The sequence below is a fragment of the Microtus ochrogaster genome, unplaced genomic scaffold (genome assembly GCF_000317375.1).
Source record: "Microtus ochrogaster isolate Prairie Vole_2 unplaced genomic scaffold, MicOch1.0 UNK78, whole genome shotgun sequence".
NCBI classification, from domain to species: domain Eukaryota; kingdom Metazoa; phylum Chordata; class Mammalia; order Rodentia; family Cricetidae; genus Microtus; species Microtus ochrogaster.
In genome coordinates this window covers 1,281,326-1,308,188 of record NW_004949176.1, presented here as the reverse complement: position 1 = coordinate 1,308,188, position 26,863 = coordinate 1,281,326, and the positions used below count along the sequence as shown (strand labels likewise).

At 34.5% G+C, this 26,863-nt stretch overlaps 1 protein-coding gene across 1 annotated transcript in view; it reads left to right on the top strand.

Moving 5' to 3' along the window:
- The window catches only part of Kiaa1109 (KIAA1109 ortholog), a 207,895-nt gene that overhangs the window by 84,479 nt on the left and 96,553 nt on the right, over positions 1-26,863 (top strand). The window contains exons 21-35 of the mRNA XM_005370400.3: positions 2,835-3,062; positions 3,792-3,929; positions 7,059-7,238; positions 8,272-8,400; positions 9,933-10,052; positions 11,402-11,682; positions 12,328-12,578; positions 13,067-13,325; positions 14,635-15,472; positions 17,514-17,584; positions 18,124-18,297; positions 20,346-20,466; positions 21,499-21,645; positions 24,405-24,532; positions 24,743-24,942. Of these exons, the coding sequence (XP_005370457.1) occupies positions 2,835-3,062; positions 3,792-3,929; positions 7,059-7,238; positions 8,272-8,400; positions 9,933-10,052; positions 11,402-11,682; positions 12,328-12,578; positions 13,067-13,325; positions 14,635-15,472; positions 17,514-17,584; positions 18,124-18,297; positions 20,346-20,466; positions 21,499-21,645; positions 24,405-24,532; positions 24,743-24,942 (3,265 nt within the window). The remainder of the gene's footprint in view (positions 1-2,834; positions 3,063-3,791; positions 3,930-7,058; positions 7,239-8,271; positions 8,401-9,932; positions 10,053-11,401; positions 11,683-12,327; positions 12,579-13,066; positions 13,326-14,634; positions 15,473-17,513; positions 17,585-18,123; positions 18,298-20,345; positions 20,467-21,498; positions 21,646-24,404; positions 24,533-24,742; positions 24,943-26,863) is intronic.

The window sequence follows — 26,863 nt, the reverse complement described above, 5'->3', positions numbered from 1 at the left end:
GAACTAACTCTTATAGACCAGGCTGTCCTTGAACTTCTCTTGTAGCCTAAGCTGGATTTGAACTCACAGCAGTCTTCTTGTCTCCATCTCTTAAGTACTTAAGATTACTGATGAGCCAACATAATTGGCTTTCTCTCTCTCCAGGATTATAATAAACCTTTGTACCTGTCCTTTTCTCACTACAAACCATCCCAGCATTACTCCTTGTTTTCCAAATTCACGACCTTTTATTTCACTAATTGTTATTGTTTGTGTATGTGTATTTATATACATTTCTAAATATGATCAATCAATGTGTCCTTCCCTGGAGAAGACAATTTCTTCTGCTCTCAGCATTCCTCAGTTGCCTGTAGTTCTTTTTATAGGATTGAGGTCTCGTGGGCCTTTCCTGTCTTTGGCATGCTCATTTGTGTTGTCCATGTTTAGCTCATTTCAGGCAATCAAGTTGGTGAGACTTGGGTGTGCCTTCTGGCATTACTGGGAGACACAGTCTCACAGCAGTCTCTCCCTGATCTTATGGTCCTTACAATATTTCTTCCCTCCTTCTCAGTGTTCTCTTAACCTTAGGTGGGAGAGTGTTAGCAGATGTACTTCTTGGGACTCACAACTCTGTATGTGGTTTTCTGTAGTGGTCTTTATCGATTGCAAAGCCAAGTTTCCTAGATGAAGGGTGTCCTTACCTGTGGGTCTAAGGACAAATGTTTAGATTTTTTTAGGGATTGTTCTGGTTTAGTAGTAGCTGTAGATTTTCTTAACAATATTCATGACTTTGCAGCACTGAATAATTAGCTAGGTTTCAAGTACCAGGTATGGTTTCACTCTTCTTGAGCAGGTCTTAAGTCTAGTTAGAGAGCTATTGGGTACCACTGAGGTACACGTGCCACTACTGCACCCTTAGAGTTATTATGCCGTGCTAGTGGTTGTTCAGGTTCATGCATTATAACTGGGTAAAACTGTTGGTTGGTTGGTTTGTAGTTGGCTCAGATGTTTGGGTCCGAAAGCTGTTTACAGATGAAGTGACCTGAAGGATTTTTATCTGCTTTATACTTGTTTGGACTCCATGCCTGACACATACCTGCTGAATCTGTCTCCAAGAAATGAATGGTGTGTTTTTAAAAACAGAATGGTTTGAATTGAGTTTGATCAATAAACATATTCATCTTCCTTCTTTCCTTTCTTCTCTTTTCTTCCTTTTTTCCTTTCTGTTGTCCTTTCTCTCTATTTCTTTCTCTCTTTTTCTCTATTTTTTTCTCTCTGTGTCTCTCTCTGTCTTTTTCTTTCTCTTTCTTCTCTCTCTCTCTCTTCCTTTCTTTGATTCATTCTCCCTCCCTTCTCTCCCCTCTTTCTCTTTTGTTCTCTCTTTTTTCTTTCTCTTTTTCTCTCCATTTCTTTTTCTTTGTTTTTCTTTCTCTGTCATCTTTCTTTTTTCTATTCTCTCTCTCTCTCTCTCTCTCTCTCTCTCTCTCTCTCTCTCTCTCTCTCTTCTTTCTCCCTCCCACCCCCATCTCCTTCTCTTTCCCCAGAGAAATGGCTCAGTGGGTAGAACTTGCTTTGCAATCATGAGTACCCATATAAAGTCATGTGCAATTGTGTGTGCTTATAACACTAGTGTTGTGGGTCAGAGGCAAGTAGATCAGGGAAACATACTGGTCAGCCAGCCTAGTTGAATGGTGATTCTGCAGTTCAGTGAGGTTGTATTCTCAAAGGATAAGAAGACACCTGACACCCTCCTCTGGCCTCTGCATGTTCATACACCATTTATTCATATATTACACACATGTAGTACACATGCATATATGTGAATTTAATGTTGGAATTAAGATATAACAGTGTTATATAAATATAACCTTTTGCTTCAGTTTGTTTCTATTTCTGATTTATGAGGAAAATTATCAAGATTTTAGTTACATCTGTATTATTTAGAAGTGGACAGCACTAGATAACAGTAGGATTTTAATTTTAGTGTTTCCGTTTTGTATAAGCTTAAAAAAATCCTTTCCTAGGAAAAGGTGCTGCGGCCTGATGTTTATAACCTAGTCATAAAATAAAGTTGTCAGTAATCGTAGTACATATGCCAAAATGCTGACTCAGTTCTCATATTTAACAATATAACAGTGATAATACTTAACAGCTTTTCTTTCATGCTCACAGATCAAATAAGTAAAATGGAAATTTATTCAGTGGAAAAAAGAACTTCAATCAAAACTGAATTTGTTTCTTAAGACAAAAAATGTTATTTGCAAATTTGAGGAAATCAGAATAATAACACTTGTGTATAAAATAAAAATCAGTGAACTATCTGAAAAGAAATTTGATAATTGCTGGTAAAGCATGTTTGCATTTCATTAACAATACAAGCTGGATGTTCTTAAGAGCTTTTGAATGTCTGATAAAAATTTCAACTGGAAAATCTATAATTATATATTTATCTAATTGAACTTAGCCAAATTAATTTTCAGTAAATGGATCTGTTTTGCTCAAAACATTTCCCTGGCATTGTCTCATGACTCTAAGAAGCAAAGATGGAAAGCAATTGAGCTCTTCCTACCTTCAGTTGTCTCTTTGAGGATTTAAGTTTTTGTAAGTTGTCAAAGAGCTTTACTGTACTGCATATTTCTATGCAGGATGTTTATTTACTGAGAGAAATTATTTTTTCATATGATGTAAGTAGACCTAATGTTTTTAATTAAATACAGCAGTTTAGAAAGATGAATATTGTGTAAATGTAGGGCTTATAGTCATATCTTTTATTAATGATTTCTTATTTAATAATAATTGTAGAACATTTATTATATACCTTTTTTAGTGGCAGCTTACTTTTAAAATATTTATAGGAAAACTACTTTGGAGAAGATGACATGTACATGGATTTTGAAGAGGCTGTCTCAAGCCCTGTCCTGTCACTGTCAACATCCTCCAGTTCTGGGTGGACCGGTGTTGGAGTGGACAGTGACAAAAAAGAAAATGAAAGTTCAACCAAATCGATTCATCCACTTGCCTTGCGTCCCTGGGATATTACAGTGCTTGTTAATTTGTATAAAGTTCATGGGCGTCTTCCTGTGGTAAGTGTTCAAGATAAAAATGATATTGGGGTATATTATGTTATCTGTCTGCCATAGGACACTGTATATTTGTGCCTTGTTATACCCACATTAAAAAAACTTAAATTCAAAAGCTTCTGAAATTATCTCTTTATGTTTTTCTTCATTATATAATTATTTGATCATCAATGATTTTACTTGTGTTTTTTGTTTGTTTTCACTTAAGCTCCTCTTTCCTTGTGCTGTGTAACTTTAGAACATTTTGCTGTGATGTTGCAGTAACCTAGTGGCTATTCTGGAACTTTATATTTTCTTAGATTCTTGTCATATGACCACAACCAGTTTGGGGCATTCTGGCTGCATAGGAACCCCACTCCCACCCCTCCCCCACCCCCACCCACAAGAATGGTACAGGCTTGACTCTGGAGGTTGAATTGTGTTGTAGGTTTTGGTTTAGTTTTGGTTCTGCTCCACAAAGCTTGTTCTTGAACTTGTTGAAGCTGACTGTTCCTGACATATTTCCCTAAGAAGCCAGGGGCTTCAGGCCAAGGCCATTCAAGGAAGAGGGGACTCTGGAGCATCTTCTATACTGCAGGTCGTATAGTTCTTATGTTGTTAAATAGGGGACAGGACAATTAGTTTGATTAGTATGTACTGTTATTCCTTTTGAGGAATCAAATTCTCTTAATCATGGTAAATTTTATTTTTGAAGTTTATGTTTTGATAGTGATTTTTTTTTTTAAACTGTAGCATGGAACTACTGATGGTCCTGAATGCCCAACAGCATTCTTGGAAAGACTGTGTTTTGAAATGAAAAAAGGATTCAGGGAGACCATGCTGCAACTTGTCTTGTCACCCTTGAATGTGTTTGTCAGTGATAACTATCAGGTAATGTCAACATGATATATAATGTAGATACTTCAGCGATTTATTATTAATACTTATGGGGTCAAAACAGTTTTAGCTTCCATATGTAGTTCTTTTTAGGTTATGTTTTTATTTTCACTGTAGTAGTTTTGTATGAATGTGGACATAGAAGAATTGTTTGAAGAGTCCATCTTTTTTCTTTTGTGTGATTCCCTATTTATGTGATCCTAATTATGTTTTACTTTTTTTGCCGTTAGATATGGAATGAAATAGTTCATGACTTTCTGATGTGTTTATAGAAGGGAAATAAATTCTATTAGCCAGTACCGTACAAGTTTAAAACACACATGTATATTCCCCTCTACCCACATTGTTTTATATTATAAGACTTTTATGCAATTATAGTTCAGTCTCATGCATTACATTGATATGTGCTCCAAAGTTTGGCATTATTTTATCATGTGTATATTCATGTGAACACCATCAAAAGGAGAAGACAGAACTGTCATCACATTTGCACAAAACTTGAACTTGTTGTAGAATTTGAGAAAAATCTTTCCCCTCTTTTCTGTGATGAGTGAGTGACTACAGCTGGCTTATTTCTGGCTATGTGTGTGGAGAGGAAAGGAAAGCCATCTCAGTTTCTTCTTACCCTTGATGAAATTAATACAGGGGAAAAAATCTCTTATGAGGAATTCTGAGAATCTTAGATGAATTTTTAGTTTCTTCAAATTACAGAATCATGCTTCAGTTTTTAATTTCCTCATTCACAGATTTTACCAGATTAAAAAAAAACATTTTGTTTGTTGAGTTCATTATGAAGGTTCACATTAGCCCATATTATTGAGGTACAACAAGTTTATAGAGATGAAATTATAAAATATAATTTGAGAATTAGAAAAATAGTTCATGGGAAGGAGATGTGAAAGCAGTTATAAAAATCCTGTTGATGTTTTGTTTTCTACATTATTTGGAATTCATATTTCTTTCCAAAGGCAAGAGAACTGTGTATATCCTTTTGAGATTTGTTTGCCTATTTACTTTGCTCACATTCTGTTAGAGTAAGAAAGCTCTTCTTTATTTATCTAGACTGTTTAATGTGCTTTTGTGATAGAAAGCTTCACAATGTGACCCCCAAGGCTCACTGATGAACCACTCAAACTTTCATTATTTACTCCTCGTAGCATTACTTTTAACTCAGTGCTTTAAAATAAGTTCTGAAGTGAATATTGGTTGCTAGTACGATAAATGAAACAACACACCTTTTTACTTTATGGTCGTTTGTGGTCTGTTTTGGTTGCCTGAAGCTATACAATAAAGTTAGTAGGGCTGTTAGCACCGAAGACTGTGGACCACTTCCTGACTTTTCTATGGTGCTGGGAGTTCTCAGCAGTCCTTGGTATTTCTGAGTTTGCAGATGCGTTGCTCATATTACTGTCTCAGTTTTCAGTGACACCTTCCTTGTGCACTGTGCATCTAGTTGTCCTAATTTTTCTCTTTCTGTATGAACAGTGGTCATGTTAGGGTCCATTCATAACCTTATCTTAAAGTTATTGGTACCAGGTGGGACAGAAACCCCAACTAGCAGGACCCCTACATGATTGTACCTGCAAAAATTGTGTTTTCAAAATAATGTAATATTCTCAGGCTTCAAGACTGTGAGCCTGTATTTTTAAGAATTATGATTCAACTTGATGGAATATAATGCAAAGCATAACATTTAAAATATAATACTTACTTTGATGAATCAGAAAAGTCAAAAATCCTGAGGATTTTTCCAGTAGAAACTTTTATTAACTATTCTCTTGCATTCTTTCTGATAAGAGGAGTTAAAGGCATAGAGAATAGATTTAATTTTATATAAAGTCATACAGTTCATATAAAATTAAAATTGTACAAAAAGAGCTAGCTATTGCAGTCATAATTTGAAATTTCCTTTAGAAAATTTCTTACAAAATTTAGCACTTATCTTTTATAAATGTATTAAAAATACATTTTCAGAAATGTATTGTAAGGCAGGAACACTAACTTCATGATAAGACCTACACACTAACACAAAAGAAAAACCACAGTAGTAATAGTTTTCTAAATATCTGTAAATTATTTTAATGTATTTTTGTTGTTGAAGACCCCAACAAAAGAGCTCTGTCTAGCTGTTTAGTAGCTTCTACTTTTCGTGTAACATTGTTAGATAAAGTGAGATTCTTGGTGAGCAAAACAGTAATGGTCATTACTCAAGTGATTTTGGGGGAGAAGATAAAATTGAGAAAATTGAAATTAAAATAAATAATTTCAAGTATAGAAAGTACACAAGAAGATGTATGTAGTGCTTTGATGTCATGTTATAGGGTCTGGAGGCAAGAATTGATCATATTTGCATTTTTGATAGATCTGTTTGGTTGTTGGTAGAGTGTGAACAAAAAGACAAAAGGTACATGTTAGAACACTGTGCAAGGTTCTTACAGGAGGTGATACTAAATGAAAAAAGATAATAGATAAGATTGGAAACATATCCAGTATAGACATTTTTCAACGTGTGTGTGTGTCTTGGTAGCAATCAAACTCAGGGTTTGTATGCTAGGCAAAATTCTATCATTGTGTTTTCTGAAGCCAGTGTTTAAAAAAAAAAACAGTTTTTTTAAAAAAATATTTCCTTTGTTTCTCTAAGTATGTCTTAGATAATCTTAGCTAAAAAGCTTAGAATTCTGAATGTCTTAGATTTCTCTCTGAAATACATGCTTTTTGATTGTAAGTATATAAAGTCCTCAAAATCTGTATGAACCTTGGTCCCCCTTTTAGTCCCCATATTCTTGATTATATAGTCTTTTCTCACTTTTCTTCTTCATTTGAGCATTTTAATATCATGATTCCTAGCCTCACCATAAGATTGACCTTTTATCTTTCCTGTCAGATACTAAATTTTTTTCATTAATGTACAGCTACCTGCCTGAGAGCTACATACTTTCAGGATTTAGTACTTTTCCTTGTGATGGGCTCCATAGATACTGTATCAGCTAAACACAAAATGTCTAAGGTTAATTATGAAGTCTTACTTTCCAGACAGCATAATTTTATAAAATTAATATCTGGGGGGGATGTAAAGCAACTAGAAATTGCGGTGTGTTTTCTTGGACTTTTTATTGTTTTCAGCAGCGACCACCTGTGGATGAAGTACTCAGAGAAGGCCACATCAATTTGTCAGGTCTCCAGCTGAGAGCACATGCAATGTTTTCAGCAGAAGGTCTTCCCTTAGGAAGTGATTCTTTAGAATACGCATGGCTGATTGATGTGCAGGCTGGAAACCTTACAGCTAAAGTCACAGCACCACAGGTACAGGTTCTCCCACTGCTGTCTCCATAGGTTCATTCTCACAGTACTGTCTCATGCCATCTCCTTTGTTTCCTTACTCATCTTCCTAAGAATTGCTGTATGCCATGTTCATTACATTCCAGTAGTGCCATGCTAATGGGAGCCATTCTTGACTCTCAGAACGTAGCAATAGGCAAGTCGTTGGCAAGTTTTACTTTTCTGAGCCATATATAATTGACTAATAAGTAATTCTACTTAGCACATGAATTTTAGACTTTATGTGAGGTAAAACGATGCTCTAATATTGGAAGCTAAATATGCTGTAATAGTAAAGCTAAAGCTAATTTAGCTTTAAAATATATTACTTATAGAACAGTGCTTATCACTTGGGCTTTTCTTATATGGAGCCACATTATTTTAATCCATAGGTAATTTTATGTTTATTGTATTCTTTGTTTTAAATGTAAAGTTCACATAGCCTAATTTCTGAAATTATGTATTTTAGAATGACATGATGTGTACCCATCGTTCAATGTGTTTATTGTTAACAACTCTAATAAATTATACAATCTGAAGAATTATTCTATTCACTGAAGCTATTAAGTAGAAAGAAATGCTTTAATCATCAAAGTACCTAGCTTTTTAAAATTGAAAATAAATGTTATCATAGACAATTACATTTTTCAAAATTAAATCTTTATTATTATTATGAGGTTTTAGGTGCCCTTTTCTCCAATTACTTATGCAATGGATCGAGTTAGCTTTAGACAATTAGAAGTATAATCCTTGATTTAAAATGTATTTACTTTAGAAGTTGCTGAAGTGGAAATTTTAGTTGAAATTGATTTTCATTTAACAATGTATTGACATACACAAATGAAAAGCAGCAAGTTTATAAATGGTCTCAACATAGAAAATCATTGGATAGCCAGTATTTATTAAGTAGCAGTTATACAATTTTGAGTTATTTCAGGTCATTTTAGACTTCATAAGCTTTTGATACTGAACACTTGTTTAGGATGCTAATAGTATTAACACCTGTTATTATCTGTAGCTGGCATGTCTCTTAGAATGGGGGCAGACGTTTGTTTTTCATGTGGTATGTCGGGAATATGAACTGGAAAGACCAAAGTCAGTAATAATATGCCAGCATGGAATTGATCGTCGGGTCTGTGAATCCAAGGTAAGTTAACAAGCTTGCTGGTGATGTTATAACCATTTATGCGTTTTAGGCTTAGCTTTAAATCAAATGAACATAGCCTTGAAGTTAATAAATAGCTCACTAATTTGAATAAATGATTTTATAAATTTATAGCTATTTAGTTGTATCTAGAATGAGGTCACATGAAAACAGAATTTTTTATTACTTTGCATTTTTACTCTTAAGACTCATATCCCATTGCACTATGATACTATCCATCTGTAGTTTAGCTGTGCATATATATATTTTGAAATTGAAGCAATAAGACCAAGTAAATGCCTTATGTAACTCGATTCACACAGTATCCCAAAACATACTTTTACTTTGGGCATTTGTCAATATCTAACACCCCAGATTGTGTGTTCTCTTCAGAATACTGTGTTGCCTTCAGTTAATATAGTATCTCCACAAGGGTTATAGGGTGTAGATAGGAGCCTCTACAGACTGTTTATGGTGACAGTAAAATGCACACTTTTTTTAGTGTTATGTCACTACACGCCCTGTGTGAGTTTGAGAGAGCCATGTGCTCCTGGTTTTGGAAATATACACACTTCAGAAAACTGAGAAATCATGGCAGTTTCAAACAAGGAAAATAACCATAGTTTTGTGGCAGATAAGATGTTAATAACTAAATATTTCTTTTTCTAATAGTGCTTCCCCTTATGTTCTTTTACCATGTAAATTGTATTTTATGAACACACTAAAATTTTATGTTAAAAAAGCAGCAATGCCCCACCAAAAATCAAACAGCAAAGTGTGTTATTAAAGTTTTTATTAATCAGGTTTATTGAGCCATAATTTACGTGTATTATATTCACTCTTTAAGTTGTATGATGTAAGTTTTACAAATGTTGTATATATGTGTGTAGTTTTTACCACCTGTGCAAATACAGAACATTTTATACCTTAGAAAATTTGTTTTTTATTTCAGTCAGCTCTTGCCCTTATACAAGTACTGATATGCCTCTTTTGGCTGTGCTACCAGTATGCCTCACATGCTTTTTGGTTTGTGTGTATTATCTTAAGTATGAAAAGTTTCAAAGTTTATTTTCTCATGGATGGTAAGAAAATATGGATATGTGACATGTGTGCCTGTGCATGTGATTTTTATATGGAAATCTTATACCAGAAATCTTATACTAGTAAAGTGTTGTGCGGCTTTATATGACCTTGTGATGTGTTTATTTCATCAGTTTACTCTGATACATTTTGAGTCTCAATAGTAAGTACTATATATACAATATAGTATATACTGTGTATAATATATACATACATGTAATATAGTCAGAGAAAGAGCGAGATTGAGAAATTTGCCACTTTTGAAATTTGTACATGGTTACATAAGGCTGGATTTTTACTTGGTTAATTTGATATCTTACCATTTCAGTTATCCTTATAAAAGAATGAAACTTAATTAAGAAATTAACATGTAACAGAATTTTACTTAAATAATGAGATTTACCTGCTGTCAAAATAATGAATTAATATTTGGACTACCTTTTTTAAAATTTTAGTTGAGTTGTATTCCTGGGCCTTGTCCAACATCAGATGATTTAAAATACACCATGACTCGTTTAGCAGTAGATGGAGCTGATATTTATATTGTGGAACATGGTTGTGCTGCAAATATAAAGGTAACCATTTGTTTCTTAGCCAGGGTAATTATTTTTCTTTTTCTTTTTACTAAACCAAGTTTCCATCTCTTGAAATATTAGGACTGTGTCATCTCATAGGCTATTCATACTTTTTTCTTTATGTTCTCTTGAAGTATTGTTTCTGTTAGTGTGCTTACCACTTTCTGCCTATGAATTACTGTAACATTGATTCAAATAGCAGGTTGTATTCATACCCATGGTATGTATTTTTTAGAAAGACAATACTTTGAATCACTTAAAAAGCTGAATGCTGTGGCACACGACTGTGCTCTCAGTATGCCTATGGTAAAGTAGGAGGCAGAGATAGGACTGCCCAGAAGCTTGCAGGCCAGTTAGAATTGCAGAGTAGTAGCAGAAATAAGAGAGATCTTGCCTTAGCATGGTAGGAGGAGAGAACCAACTTCCATGAAGTTGTCTTCAGACTTCCATGTGTATTCCACAACATGCGGTAGTAGTGTGTCCTCCCTCCTTCCTTCACTCTCACCCTCTCCCTTTCCCACTCACTCAGTAAATAATTATAAAACGTTTTTGTTTGGAATACCTGTTGTTTTTAGCCTTTTATATTTCCTCTTTGGCTTCTAAAAGCATTTGCTTATCCCCTCTGCTTTATGAATTGCTTTTACTTTTTAAAATAAAGTCCTGCTATGTCCCTGGGGTTTCATTATTATTTAATACTCTCAATACTTAGTCTTCTCTTATTCCTTCGTAGTTATGCTCCTCTATGTGCATCTGCTCTTTAGAAACCATTTACCTATTTAGATGTGTATAGGTAGGTCAGAGGAAAACTCTTAGGAGTTAGTTCTCTCCTTTGACCATACGCGTTCTGGGACCCAACTCCAGGCCTGCCAGCCTGTGTTCCTTCCCCACTTTGCCATTCTTGCCAGCCCTGCTTTAAATAGATTTTTTTTCTTACATTTTAAAAATCTGTTTAGTGTGCGTTTTGGGGTGTATATACCTGCTCAATGCCTAGGTGTTTGTGTTGAAAATTGGAGGACAGTTTATAGGATTTAGTTCTTTCTATCATTTGGTTGTGGGGTTTCAGCTCAGGTGGTCATAACTGGTGGTAAACTCCCTTACCCACTAAGCCACCTCACCAACCCTTCCTGCTAATTTTTTATTGCATGTCTACTTTTCATATATTATTGAATTGTACCCTTATTTCCTTCCTTTCTTTTCCTTTGCTAATTTCCCCCTTTCTCCCTTATTCTTTCAGTTTCTTTCACCTGCCTTTTACTTTTTTTAAAGTAGTCACCAGTTTTGTAGTTTATGCTAAGATACTTAAAAATACTGAAATTACAGCTTTGTTTCATTTTCTAATTCAACTTTAGATGGGTGCAATTCGGGTCGCAAATTGTAACCTCCACAACCAGTCAGTTGGGGAAGGAATAAGTGCTGCAATTCAGGACTTTCAAGTGAGACAGTATATTGAACAATTAAATAACTGCAGAATTGGACTTCAGCCAGCAGTGCTACGGAGAGCCTACTGGCTGGAAGCTGGGTCAGCCAACTTAGGTCTTATAACAGTTGATATTGCACTAGCTGCTGATCACCATTCTAAACATGAGGCACAAAGACATTTCTTGGAAACTCACGATGCCAGAACTAAAAGGTGGGTGAAAGTGGTGGTATTAGCTTCCATTGGAAATTACTTGATAATTTTAAAGAAAATCGTACAGTTTGAGTGGATTAAAATATTTTAAATAAACACTTACTGTGATTTTGCTCCTATACCTTGGTTAATGCACAAAGACCTGATAAATAATTTGAGGTTCTGTAGTGATGGTGTGGTTTTGGAAATCTATACTATGTATTTTAACATGGGTACACTTTAAATTATGGTTTCCAGATAATATTTTTATGAGACACTCTTTTTTTTCACTCTTTTTTGTTTATCATCTCTAGAAGCCATCACACCATTATGTACTGCAGAAAAATCTTTTGGCAGTTCTTCAAAATTTCAGGGCTGAGTAAGAACACTTACACGTGGTTTCATTAGCTTTTAAGGAATGATTATACCTTTTAAAACAATTGCCGGAGCCTCTTATTATTCTTATTTTCATTTTTCTTGCTGTTATACAGCTGTGTTCTGTTTTGAAAGGTAGATTGATTAAAAAGATATACTGCACTACTAAGTGATTACTTGTATTTACTTTGACTTTCATATATATTAACAGTTAATATGCCATTTTTATTTTATCTTTTTTATTTGTTAATGAGGTTTCTTCTATGTTGTTTTATTTTGGGTTCTGTTTAGGTTGTGGTTTTTGTGGCCAGATGACACCTTAAAGAATAAGAAGTGCAGAAACAAGTGTGGTTGTCTTGGTGGTTGCAGATTCTTTGGTGGCACAGTAACTGGCCTAGATTTCTTCAAACTTGAAGAGCTGACACCTTCCAGTAGCTCTGCATTTTCAAACATAACTGCGGAATCTGATATGTATTACGGCCAGTCTTTGCTGCACCCTGGAGAGTGGATCATTACTAAAGAAATCCCTAAAACTGTAGATGGTAATAAAAATGTATTGTTTATCTGGAGCTGACCTTTTCTGTCACTGTGCCATTCTGAGAGAGTGCTGCTACTTTATTCAATATAATCGATTCTTTTGAGTACTGTTACAGATAGGGGTTAAAATAATCTATATTCGTTTTGCAAGTAACTCAAAGCCAGAAAAATGTAGTATTTCTTTTATTGATGGTGTTGATGTAGAGTCAAAGTAGGTGTACTATTTAGACTTCTACAGTTGGAAATGATAATGGGCAGCTTTTCCTGTGAAGATTAAAGAAGAAAAAACTAAAATTTACGTATTATAGACTGTGGATCCAGAATTTTGTAGACAACTTTTTGTAATGTGCAACATGTTGCTATGTGAAGTTAGACACTTGTGCTTTTTAAAAAAGAACAATATTTTAAAATGTAGTTATAGTAAATTGCTATATTTTTCATATATTCCTTCAAAAATGTTTGCAGTCATTTAGTCCACATTTTATTTGTTTAGGAAATGTGAATGGTACGAAGAGGAAGGAATGGGAAAACAAATCAGTGGGAATAGAAGTCGAGAGGAAAGCTCAGCACCTTAGTCTTCAGGTGCCCTTACGGTCCCACAGTTCATCCTCTTCCTCAGAGGAGAATAGCAGCTCAAGTGCTGTGCAGCCCTTACTGGCTGGTGAGAAGGAAAGCCCCTCTTCTGTTGCTGATGACCACTTGGTTCAGAAAGATTTCTTACATGGTACCAAAAGAGATGATGGCCAAGCAAGGTTAGTATTCAGATAGACTTAGAAATTTGATGATGACTGGATTATAATTACTTAAAAATACTAACACAAGAAACTTCTTTCCTCGCCACGCACTCATTTTATATTTATTTCTTGAACATATATTTATGTCAGTTTGTCTTTCCAAATAAAATTAATATTTTCTTTGCAACTCTTAGAAAATGCAACGATGTATTTATCATAATGAAAATATTTCTTATTCTACCACTCAGTGAATTTTTGTTATTATTCATATACTGTCCTTCTTATTTGTTGAACATTTTTTGATCTTATCAAATTAATTTATCAAATTTTTGATCTTCTTATCATATTAACAGTTGAACACTCCTTCTTTTGAATTATCCTTGCTTGACATCTTTCAAATATAAAAACTATAGGAAAAATCTTTGTCCCTCCAGCCTAGGTACCTTGATATTTCTTTTTGGATGCTTCATAGAGACCTTCAGTTCAGAGTCATTAAAATGATTGTTTTAGTACAGCTTTTTAGAGCAGTGGTTCTCAATCTTCTTGATGCTGTGACCCTTTAATATAGTTCCTCATGCTGTGGTGACCCTCAACCATAAAATTATTTTTATTTCTACTTAACTATAATTTTGCTACTGTTACGAATCATAATGTAAATATTTTGGAGATAGAGGCTTTCCAATGGTTTGCGACCCACAGGTTGAGAACCACTACTCTAGAGGAATACAGCTGATAAAGTTGGGTAGGTGTGTGTATGTGTGTTTGTGTGTGTAAATATGTGTATGTATGTATGTGTATATGTTTGCCTGTGTGAGTCTGTTTGTACCCATCTGTGTAGTAGCCTCTGGAGTTCAGAAAAGGGTACAAAGTCCTCCGAAACTTGAGTCACAGGCAGTTGTTAGCTCTCAAGGGGGTGCCAGGTCTTCTGCAAGAGCAGAAAGCACTCTTAAACCCTGACCCATCTCTCTAGTCCTCAGTCTTTCCCTTGACTTTAACAACACTGTTAAGTGTATATTGCTGGATAAGCTTTTAGAAGATGTGGAAAGAAAAAAAAAAACCTCTATAAATGTACTATTGTTCCTTGTCTTCTTTAAATTTTTAAGATGCTTTGTTTTGGTTTTATGGTTCTATTTTTTTTTCTTTTTAGCTTTATGGGGAATATGAACTCACGTAATGTTTTGTTGTTTTAAATCAATATTTTAATGTATAATTCTAAATTTTCTTTTATTTGTAACTTTTTACTAAATTACTAAATTGATTTTATAAGTACTTTATGTTTAAATTGTTTGTGAGCTGAAAATCAAAACAGTTTTCCTCTCTGTTTTAGTATTCCTACAGAAATTTCAGGAACCAGTCCTGTATCTCCTAACACCCAAGACAAGTCAGTAGGACAGTCTCCTCTTAGATCTCCTTTGAAGCGGCAAGCCTCTGTGTGTTCCACCCGACTTGGTAGTACTAAGAGCCTCACTGCTGCTTTTTATGGAGACAAACAGCCTGTTACAGTTGGAGTCCAGTTTAGTAGTGATGTCTCTCGAAGTGATGAGAATGTGCTAGACTCACCAAAACAGAGGAGAAGTTTTGGTTCATTCCCATACACACCATCAGCTGACTCTAATTCATTTCATCAGTATCGGTCAATGGATTCCAGTATGTCAATGGCTGATAGTGAAGCCTACTTCTCTGCAGCTGAAGAGTTTGAGCCCATTAGCAGTGATGAAGGTCCTGGAACTTACCCTGGTAGAAAAAAGAAGAAAAAGCAAATGCAACAGATTGACTACAGTAGGGGTTCTATATATCACAGTGTAGAAGGACCACTTACTGTCCATGGAGAAAGCATTACAGATCCTCGAACTCTTCCATTCAAAACTCACCCTTCCCAGGCTTCCTTTGTTTCTGCATTAGGTGGTGAAGATGAAGTCATAGAACATCTGTACATTGTGGAAGGTGAGAAAACAGGAGAGACTGAGCAGATCACGTCTCAACAGCCTGTGATGAGTTGCTATCAGACTTACCTTACTCAGTTTCAGGTAACTAACTGGTCTGTTAAACATCCTACCAACAAAAGAACCTCCAAGTCCTCATTGCATCGCCCCCTTGACCTAGATACTCCAACCAGTGAAGAAAGCTCATCATCATTTGAACAACTTTCTGTTCCGATATTTAAGGTACAAATCAAATCATTATTTCTTATTAACATACTTATATAGTAAAGTTTTCAGAACTACTGAGTCATTTTAGCTATCTTTCTAAAATATAGACTTTCTGTTGCAAATGTTAACTCTGTTTAACAGTTAGGTTACAGGGTTCTTTTATGAGTATTATAAATTTAAACGAATTGAATTGAAGATGGCTTAAGATTTCATATTGTTAATGTAGTAAATTAACATGTAGGCTAATCTACATTTCCAGTACTCCTAAGATTAGGATCAAATCTCCTCTGTGAGTTCATACATTTCCTGTGTTTTAAAAATAAGAATTTGGGCTGGGTGATGGTGACACATACCTTTACTTTCAGCACTCAGGAGATAGAGGCAGGCAGATCTCTTTGAGTTTGAGGCCAGCCTGGTCTACAAGAGCTAGTTCCAGGATAGGCTCCAAAGCTACAAAGAAACCCTGTCTCGAAAAACCAAAATAACGAAAGATTTTGGAGACTAGAGAGCTGGTTTAGTGGTTAAGAGTGCATAATACTCTTCTAGAGGACTAGATTTCTATTTTCAGCACCCATGGTTGACTCACAACCACCTGTAACTCCAGCTCTTGGAGATTCAGGTCTCTTTTGTCCTTCACAGTCACCTTACTCATGCATACATACACACAGTCATAGATATACACATAATTAAAAAGATATTTAAAAAATAAGATTTTGGAAGTATTTGAATAATGATTTGGAATAATTTTCTATTGGTCCATAGCTTTTTCTGGTATTTCCAGTTCAACTCAGTTAATGATTGAACTACTATAATTTAGTGTGAATGTGGTTTCTTAAATGATTTTAGAAAAGTCAGAAACATTTCAAATATATTTAGTCATAATAGTCAGTATGAAAATTCTTATCTTTAAATAATGTACTATAAACAAAGTTTTATGATGTTAAAGGTATATAAAGTCTGTGGACCTAATGAACAGTGTTTGCTAATCTTTTTTGTGTGTGTATGTGTGTATTACATTTTTCTCCATCTTATTTTTGAGGGTAAATGTCTCACTGAACTTGGAGATTGCCTTTTTGGATAGACTAGTTGTCCATTGAACTCCCAGGATCTGCCTGTCTTCTACTACACTCATCATTAGGGCTATGTAGGCACAAGCTTCCATGCCCATCTTATTACATGGGTGCTAGGGACACAAACTCAGATTATACAGCAAGTATTTTTCCATTGAACTATTTTCCCCAGCCAAGGGCGTAGTATTTTAACTGAAAATTGAAGGAGGAATCATTGAGGATGAGAATCAAACTTAGGGCCTCTGGATTACAGGCAAAGACAATGGTCATCTAGACTTTCATGTGTGTGGTTGATGTATCATTGTGTCTTGTAGTTATACTAGGAGAAAACTGAAATCAGCTTCAGAAAGAACTAACTCAGTTTAAAAAAGAACTCACGGAGGAAAGACATTTGAAATTCCTGCTTCAGTCATCTATCATTCTCATTCCACCCTCACAACTCTGTCACTTACTTGAATAAAGTACAAAGTTACCTGCTGTTGTACCCTATAAAGATTTGTCACTCCTATTGGTGTAATAAAACATTGATTGGTCAGTAGCCAGGCAGGAAGTATAGATGGGGTGACCAGACTAGGAGACTTCTGGGAAGAGGAAAAGCTCAGTTTGCAGATGCCACCCAGATGCAGAGGAAGCAAGATGGAAATGCTGCACTGAGAAATGGTACCAAGCCACATGGCTAAACATAAATAAGAATTATGAATTAATTTAAGTTGTAAGAGCTAGTTAATAATAAGCCTAAGCTAATAGGACAAACAGTTTCTAATTAATATAAGCGTCTTTGTATTTTGTTGGAACTGAATGGCTGTGGTAACAGGCAGGACAGAAACTTCTGTTTACAGTTACCCATTAAATATTTTCTGTAAATATTTATATTGAATATGTTAAGATTACAATAGCAGGTTACTTTGAATATTCACAAATATTGCTTATCATAAGAAGAAATAATTAAAATTTTAGGCTATACACAATATTTTACTCTATTCTAGGTCATCAAACAGGGACTCACTGCTAATTCCTTGCTAGACAGAGGAATGCAACTTTCAGGATCAACTTCAAAGTAAGATTTTTTTGTCTTATTTTAATTTTTAGACACAGCATCTTACTATGTTATCCAGCATGACCTTGAATTCCGGGACTAAAGGAATCTTCCTGCCTTAGTCTTCAAGCAGCTAGGAGTAGAGGTACCTTAAAATTGCATTTTTAAAGCTCAGAGTCATAGTCCTTCTTGATTATGAGATTAGTAGAGTTTATTCTGAGTAATAGCCATTTTGTCCTTGATTTTAAGCCTACTTTAAGAATAAATTACCCCAATATTTTTTTTTTGTGTAAGAGTAGATAAATAGTTTGCACATTTTAGGACAGGACTATCAAGTAAATAAATATATAAAAATATTTTTTGTCATGTGATATAATTGGCATCTTTGGCCATTTTGCATTTTAGTACCTCATTTGGCCTGCTTTTGAGATGTGAAATATTAGTCTGTGAGATTTTTTTCATTGAAATAAATGTATTTTAAATGTTTATGTACTTTAAAGAAGTTCCAACTTGTTGTTTATATTCTTTTAAATATTTGCTTTTCTGGTTAAACTGTATAGCACACCATATACTCCATTAGACAAGAAAATTGTTGATAATACAGATGATGAAACATTAACAGAAGAGTGGACCCTGGACCAGCCTGTTGCTCAGACCAAGACAACAGCCATTGTTGAAGTAAAAGGAACTGTTGATGTTGTTCTGACTCCACTGGTGGCTGAAGCCTTAGACAGGTATTTGTCTAAAATAGAACTACTGCTTTATAAAGTGACATATTTTACACGATATGTGAAAATGTGGTAGTGTTCATTTAAGAGTTTATTAACTAGTTGTTTTCAGTAAAAATACAAGGTAAATATATTGGCATTGTTATAATAGTTACAATATATTTTGTCTTTAAATTTGGACTAACAAACATAAAACGATCAAATGCTTGTGAAGTAATCATTTCATATTCTTCCTAGTTAATTGAAGAGCTAAAAGGAAAATAATAATTATTGTGTGCTGCAAGGTGTGTGTAGTCTATTTAAGGAGATAAAATTGACACAAGTAAAAGCCAAAGTGAAACAAAATAGAATGCAAATTGTGTGGAAAATAAAGAAGTTCAGAAGAGACTCAGGACCAGTTCTCATGAAAATACTCCTTTTACTGGAGTACATAGTATTCTCTGATAAATTGTCAAGATTCTTGTAAAGTATCATACTAATGAAGAATATAGGAAATTGTCTAGGAGATTCTAAAAGACTTACTGGTTTAAAAATAACTCAAAGACATGGTGGCACATGTCTTTGTGCACAGCACTTGGAAGGCTGAAGAAGAATCATGAGCTCGATGCCAATATGAGTAACTACAAACCAAGATCCTGTCTCAGAAAACAAAAATACTGACTCAGAATGTATTAACAACCTAAGTAGAATACCAGTAATATTAAACTACCCCTCCCCACATACAAAATGGACAGTGGAGAGACTTTAGGACATTAAAATGTACAAGAATTCTTCACTTGTGGGGTTGTGTGGAGGTGGGGGTGAAATTATAGCAGCAAAATAAATAAATAAAATAGATAAATGGTATTATAAAAAATTAAAAGTTTTAGCAGATACGAGACAGTTCACAGAATTGGAGAGGATATTTATAAATCAAACATCTGACAAAGGATGGATATTTAGAATATATTAGGAATACCAAAAATCTATTAGCAATATTTTAAAAAATTAAATAAAAAATTAAATATAGATAGTAGACCTAAGTAGACATTTCTCAGCATTGATGTATAAATGCCAACAGGTATATGAAAAAATTACTAATCCCTGAGGAAATTCCAGTTAAAACTATAGTGAGATATTGCCTCACCCCAGCAAGAATGACCATTATAAAAAGGAAAAGGGACTGTTGTACATTGTTTACGGAAATGTAGGTTAATACAGCTCTATATTGAAGTTCCTTACAAGCAAAAGACAACACTGCTATGATTCAGCAACCTGATTAGTGGGTATATATGCAAAGAAAACGAAAGTAGTATGTTGAAGAAACATCTTCCCTCCATGTAAAGAGCACCAACACTCTTTACAGTAACTAAGAATGGAAATGACCCATATCCACTAACTGACAGCATTTGTTACATTTGCATTATGGAATGGTGTTTAGCCATAAGACAATTAAATTCTGTAATTTGTGACAATGTAAATGGAACTGAATGTCAATAGGTTAAATCAAATAAGCCAGGCAGAGACAAATTTTACATGAATTACTTCATATGAATCTGAAACAGTTTAGTCTTTAATGGTAGAATAGTGATTACGAGATTCCAGTTGGAGTGAGAAAGGGCAGAGGAATGTTGATTGACTGGTACTGAGTTACAGTTAGAAGCTCTGATGTGCACAGAAGAAGGGATTTTTAAAGTTTTCTCCTTTAATAAATGAGACTCATAGTATCTAGACAGTAACTTGTTAGTATGTACAATCCTAATGTTTTTTATATATCAGGCAAGAATAAATTAAAAAACCAAGTTTCAGATATTAGTGTAAGGTAGAAGTCTGTAGAAAATGTTGAACGTTGTTTGTGGTGGGGCAGATATTCCTGCCCAATCTCAGGGTTTTGGGATTGATGGGAGGTCTAAAAATTTCAGTAACATTTTCCTTGTAAAATTTCTGAAGCTATAATTGAGGATTTTGCATTTCTGTATTGAAGAACTGTAAATATGCAGATGGTGGTAAGTTTCACTGCCTGGTATAATAGTAAATGAAATTTTAATTTTGTATTGTTCTTTTTCTTTCATCAGATATATTGAAGCTATGGTTCACTGTGCTAGTACCCGGCACCCAGCTGCAATTGTAGATGATCTTCACACCAAAGTCCTTAGAGAAGCTGTCCAAAATAGTAAGACTACCTTCTCAGAAAATGTAAGAAGTTTTTGATTCAATGGGCATAACAAGTTGAATATTCACCATGTGTCAGAATATGCCAACTTGAAAAGCTTTAATGTTTCAAATTTTATCAATAAGTTCAATTGAAATGTACCACAAATAACGACTGTGGATTAAGTAGTACTATTTAAAAATCATAGCTATATTTTTTCTTTTATTTTGAAAGTAGCTTAGTTCTGAATATTTTTAAGCAAGCCTTGTCCTTAAGTGGTGAAAACATTTTTAAGATTTATTTTGTTTTAAATTTGTGATACTCAGAAAGATCAGTATATGTCCATAAATGCTGACCATTTCTCTATCCCTGTGGTAAACATTCTTTAGCATTAATATTTTAGTGTTTTAAGAACCAAAAGTACACATTTTTCTAACTTCCTTTTATTTTTATGTTGTTTCTTGTTCACCTCAGTGAATTGAGTAACACTCTCTCCTGTGACACTTTTGCTGTTATTCTGGCTCTGACACCAGTTGCTTAGCAGTCACAGTGTGGTGCTCTTTGATGATTCTATATCACATGTGGATTAGTACCAAGTAGATGTGAAAGTGAGCCTGAGTATTTCTGGCGAACTCATTATTACTCATGCTATGTTGGCCTTCATGTGCTACATTCAGTTAGTTAGGGTAGAGCAGTAAGAACAGTATTACAAAAGGAAATTTGAATTATTCCCTGTCAATAAGGAGCCAGCTGGCAGAAATAAAGTCAGCCTTCAAGATTGTAGAGTTCAGTTTGCCTAAAATTAATAATAATAATAATAATAGTAATAACATTATAAATATATACTATTGCCATCTTTGTTTCTCCATAGGTGGATTTAATTTTATTGTATAGTATTTTTTCAGAATGACAAGCTGATCTATTTGCCAGCTTTTGCTTGAATTTCAAGACTGTGTTTTAGGATAGTTGATGTCATGTAGACTGGGGAAGTGTAACAATTATGAATACACATGGTGGTGTGGATGCTATATACCCTACGAAATGTCTGGAGAATAATTTCTACTCAATCCTTTCAGTTGTCCCCTAAGCAAGATGTTCGAGGGACAAAAACTGAGCAACCTGTGATAGGAACAACTAACCAGGGACAAATTCAGACAAATGCTACAACAAAGCAAGATAATGTGACAATTAAAGGTCTGCAGGCTAATGTGAGCATACCAAAGGTAATATTAAGCTTTGCAGAAACATTTCCCTGATATAGGAGAGTATATTTGATATGTTTTATCTTTAACTTTCAAAGGGAATATTAGTCAAATACTTTGCAGTATCAAATAATATATTCCTTTTCCTTGATGATCTAATGTAAATTTATTATATTATAAGTAGCTTACTATAGCAGACTCTTGGTAAATATTTCATAAAATGTTTCATATCCATCCAATAAAAATTAAATTGTGGATTTTTTTTCGTTTGAGAATTTCATGCATGCATGCATATACTGTGTTTTAATCAAGTCTTCCTCAATTCCTTCTCCTTGAACTCCTCTCCATCCTGCACTACTACCTTTCCTTCCAGATTTCATGTGTGTGCCCCTTTTTAAACCCACTGAGCCAACAGTTAGTTCTGTCAGTGTGTTCACAGCTATCAGGGGCTATATTCTTGAAAGCTGACACTTCCATGGCAGCTTGTCAGTTAACTAGAACCTGTCAGATTAGGGTTAGGATTTTGTTGAGCCCCTATTTACACTAGGATTTTGGCTAGTTTGATTTCATTGTTGTTGTTGTTTTAGTGTTATTTTTTATTGGAAAAATCTTTTTCGTTTGTATATTTCGATCATATTTTTTTGCTTCCCTAATTTATCCCAGATTGCTCCCCACAACCCTATCTACTCAATTCATGTTCTTTTTTCCTTTCTCTTTTTAATATATATATATATATATATATTTATTAAACATTTAAAAACTAAATGGATGTCAAAATAAACAGGCAAAATACAAAAAGTCAAAAAATGCCTAACCAAAGCAAAATGAGACAGAAAGTCCATAAACACACCATTAAGCTCATTTGTTTTTGGTAAACTACTGGGCATGGAGCCTGACCTGATGTATGGTTAATATACCCAGTAAAACTTCATTTGAGAAAACAGGTTTTTCCTTCGCCAATGGATGTCAGTTGTAGACAACTTTTGGTTATGGGTTATGGGCTCATGTCACCTTCCTCTTCTTAGTGTTAGTCACATCTGGCTCTTATTTGTATGGGTGGTCTTACGCTTGCTGCCACTGTGAGTTCATATATCCATCAGTCCTGCTGTGTCTGGAAGACCATGTTTCATTGGAGTCAGTCATCAATTCTGACTCTTGTAATCTTTCCTCTTCCTCTTTTGCATAGATCCTTGAGAGGAAGGGTTTATTGAAGATATCCCATTTAGGACCTTGTGCTCCAGAATCTCTTGACTCTTTACACATTGTCCAGTTGCAGGTTTCTATGTTACTCACCATCAAGAAGAAGCTTCTCTGAGAGGGGTTAAGTGAACCACTGATCTATGGGTATAACAATTTGTCATTAGGAGTCATTTTTCCTTTTGAAGCTCCAATTTATGGACATAGCAGTATGCTATTAGGAGGATTTTATTGCTATGTTCCTTTAGCAGAACAATAGGGTTTTCTCATAGTTCCATGACTAGTCCTTATCTAGTAGTCTGTCTGTCTAGTAGTCCTTATCTAGATCAGGTTCTTGGTCTTGTTAACATTATTTGGTATGGGTTCAGTCTCATGGAGTAGTCTTTAAATTCAATGAGAAAGTGATTGGTTACTCCCATAACATTTGTACCACCATTGCAACAATTCATCTTGCAGGCATATCATTGTTGTAAGTTGCCTAGAAATATTGATGATTGCCTTTCTCCAATAGTGTGCAGAGTACCTGCCAGTATCATAAATGCTAGGGTTAGCTTGTCTTGTGCATAAAGTCATATCCTTTGTTAGTTTTGTGCAATGTCTGCTCATATCTAAAATAAAGTTTCACAGAAGTTATCCACCACTTTTGGCTCTTAACATCTCTCCTCTTTTACTCACTGATTCCTGAGACTTGAGGATGAGGGAGAAACATAAATGTTCTATTTCTGAATGAGTACTCTAACTCCCTACATGTTGACAAATTGTGAGTTTCTTTATTGCCATATACTACAAAAAGAAACGTATCTGTATTTTTCTTTAAAAGCGTAGTCAACCACACTCCAGTGGGAAAATACTCACCCACAAATATTTGGGCAGCATAGACTGGTCTTGAAGGATCTTAAAAAAAAAAGATACACCGGGCAGTGGTGGCGCACGCCTTTAATCCCAGCACTCGGGAGGCAGAGGCAGGCGGATCTCTGTGAGTTTGAGACCAGCCTGGTCTACAGAGCTAGTTCCAGGACAGGCTCCAAAGCCACAGAGAAACCCTGTTTTGAAAAACCAAAAAAGAAAAAAAAAGATACAAAATTGGGTTGGTAGAGAAGGAAATAAGAAGAATACAATCAAAACTCGATATTAATAAAAGAGAGAGAAACAGCTTCTTTAATGAGTGTTGAGGGATGCACTAATGTATGCATGAGTATAAACATTCTTGGGAAAAAAGTTATTAATAATGTGTCCATTTAGCAGAACAAATTCGTAGATTTCCCCTAGATTCTATGACCTACTTAGCCACTGGTTCTTGGTCCAGTTAATAATTCCAGACATGAATTCTATCAAGATCAGGCCTTAAATTCAATCAGAAAGTGTTGATTACTTGCATAACGTTTTTGCCACTATTGTTTGCATTAGTGAACATATCTTAGCAGGAATTATGGCTGTTTTGAGAACTTAGAAGTTTTTTCTTCATTACCCTCAGATATGTCTATATATTATTATTAGGTTCTTTTTTATTTTTATTTGTGATTTAGGTATAAAGTATGCTTTGTAACTTTTCAATTCTGAAATCTATGACATTTGTGTGTTAGGTTAACTTATGCTTGTTACAAGCCTCAGTGGAAGAATCTCCAGCCTCAGTTCCTAGTAGAAGTGTGACTCATGTTTCCCTGGTGGCTTTGTGTTTTGACAGAATTGCTACACAAGTTCGTATGAACAGGTAAAAAGATTTTAATAATGTAAGCCATGATTGTTTGTTGGATGTTAAAAACATTAATTTTCTTAATTGTTCATAATTATTTTTAAGAAACACTTAGGTAATAATATTACTGGTTTAATTTAGACAGTGTTCTTTTTAACTTAGTTAAATGTTTTTATTGGACTATATTATCTAAATGTTAACCATTGTGTTTTTTCTGTTTTCATTAAGAGGTGTGGTTGAAGAGACTTCAAATAATGTAGACCCTAGTAAAACATCAAATTTTGATAGATATGTTCATGCCAGCAAGATGCAGCCACAGTCATCTGGGTCACTTAGATCAAATGCTGGAGCAGAGAAAGGCAAGGAAATTGCTGCCAAGTTGAATATCCATCGAGTCCATGGGCAACTTAGAGGTCTTGATACTACAGGTAGGCTTCAAAATATTTGTGTTTCTTTGGCATTTGTAAATGTGTCATTTTCCAAAATAGAATATTTTCCTATGAATAGTGCAACAATTTGATTTTGTAAGGAAGAGAAAGGTGCTTCTACATATGAGGTATTTAAATACTTATATTGTGTGCAGAGTGGAAAGCAAAGTAAGTTTTAGGACTTCAATTAGAAATTTTTTCTTTTAATTTCTATTTCTTGCTCATAGAACAGAGAACATCATACATAGGGCTTTTTAAAAATTAAAATGTGAGGATTATTAAAAGGAACTAATCATAATATTAATCTAGAGTGAGTTTTTTCTTAATATCCCTAGAAAACTGAAAGAGAAAAGTAGAGCTTTTACATACCATTTTAGTGGGTTTTATGTGATTTTTTTTAAATTTTTGTTTGTTTTTGGAACTCTAGTGCCTTTTAGAAATTTTAAAAAAATCTCAGATTGAAAAATATCAGATTGAATTTCAAAAATTTTGTTTGTTAGTCTCCCAAAATTTGTATGTTGGTCATACAACCAATCCCAAATGAACAAATGGTTTTATCAATCTGTTCCCTTTCTTGTGGGTTCTGTAGGTGTCATGATTCCTGGCTATGTTCTAGGTCAGTGTAACTGTTTTTCCTGTCTCAGGGTTTGTCTTAGTTAGGGTTTCTGTGACCGCAATGAAATACTTTAATGAAGCCGGGCAGTGGTGGCGCACACCTTTAATCCCAGCACTTGGGAGGCAGAGGCAGGCGGATCTCTGTGAGTTCGAGGCCAGCCTGGTCTACAAGAGCTAGTTCCAGGACAGGAACCAAAAGCTACGGAGAAACTCTGTCTCGAAAATCCAAAAAAAGAAAAAAAAAAGAAATACTTTAATGAAAAAGAAGGCATGGGAAGGAAGGGTTTATTTAGTTTACTCTTTGATATCCCAGTTCATCATCAAAGGAAGCCAGAACAGGACACTCAACAGGGCTGGAACCTGGAGGCGAGAGCTGATTAGAAACTGTGGAGGAGTGATGCTTACTGGCTTGTTCTTCATGGCTTGTAGAGACATTTTCTTAATCGAGGTTCCCTCCTCTCAGATGACTTTAGCTTGTATCAAGCTGGCATAAAAGTATTCAGCAAAGAGCTTATTTCATCATTCTGTGTATAAAGTTATAGCATCCGACCTGAGACTTTCAAGAGATTTTTTTTTATAACTACCTGCTAACGATAGTTCCAAAATTGGGGCAAAATAGTAGTTTGAGTTTTAAATTTTCTGTAGATTGTAGTGGTGATCAATTTGCACTTATGTATTATGCCAGGACATAAGCATTACATTATATAACTTGAAACCCACCATTTGGAATAAAAACTCATTGCAAACAAAACTTGTCATGAATTTCCATAAAAATGCTGAACAAATGTAAATGTTTATACATATGCTAGCAATTCTCAGTTTCATGGCATTTGATAGCCACAGAGAGATGAGGTAGGTTTCTGACTGCAGTGCTTTCCGTTAGGTATGCTTTCATATCTACAGCAGTAGATTACTCAGGAAATTAAATAAGTTTCTCACCTTATACCCACACTTAAAAGTAAGTTCAAGAAATTTAAATAGAAATGCAAGTAATTAAATAATCATAAAAATTTGGGAAATGAGGGTACATTTTACTTCATTGCATCTGTAAACAATAGATTCATAGCAATGTTTAATACATTACAATTATTTAAAATGTTAGTGTAAAGCAGTCTTTTAGTAAAAGTTACACTTTTCCTAGGAAATAATAGGAAATAATGCTTTTCCTCAGACCACATAATTGAAATAATTTTGTTGTAAATGATGGAGCTTTTTAAAGTACTTTACCACAAAGTTGGATTATGTAGGAATTTGTTATCTTTGTTGACAGGATACTCTGATTTTTTTAAATAAATTGATAAATTAA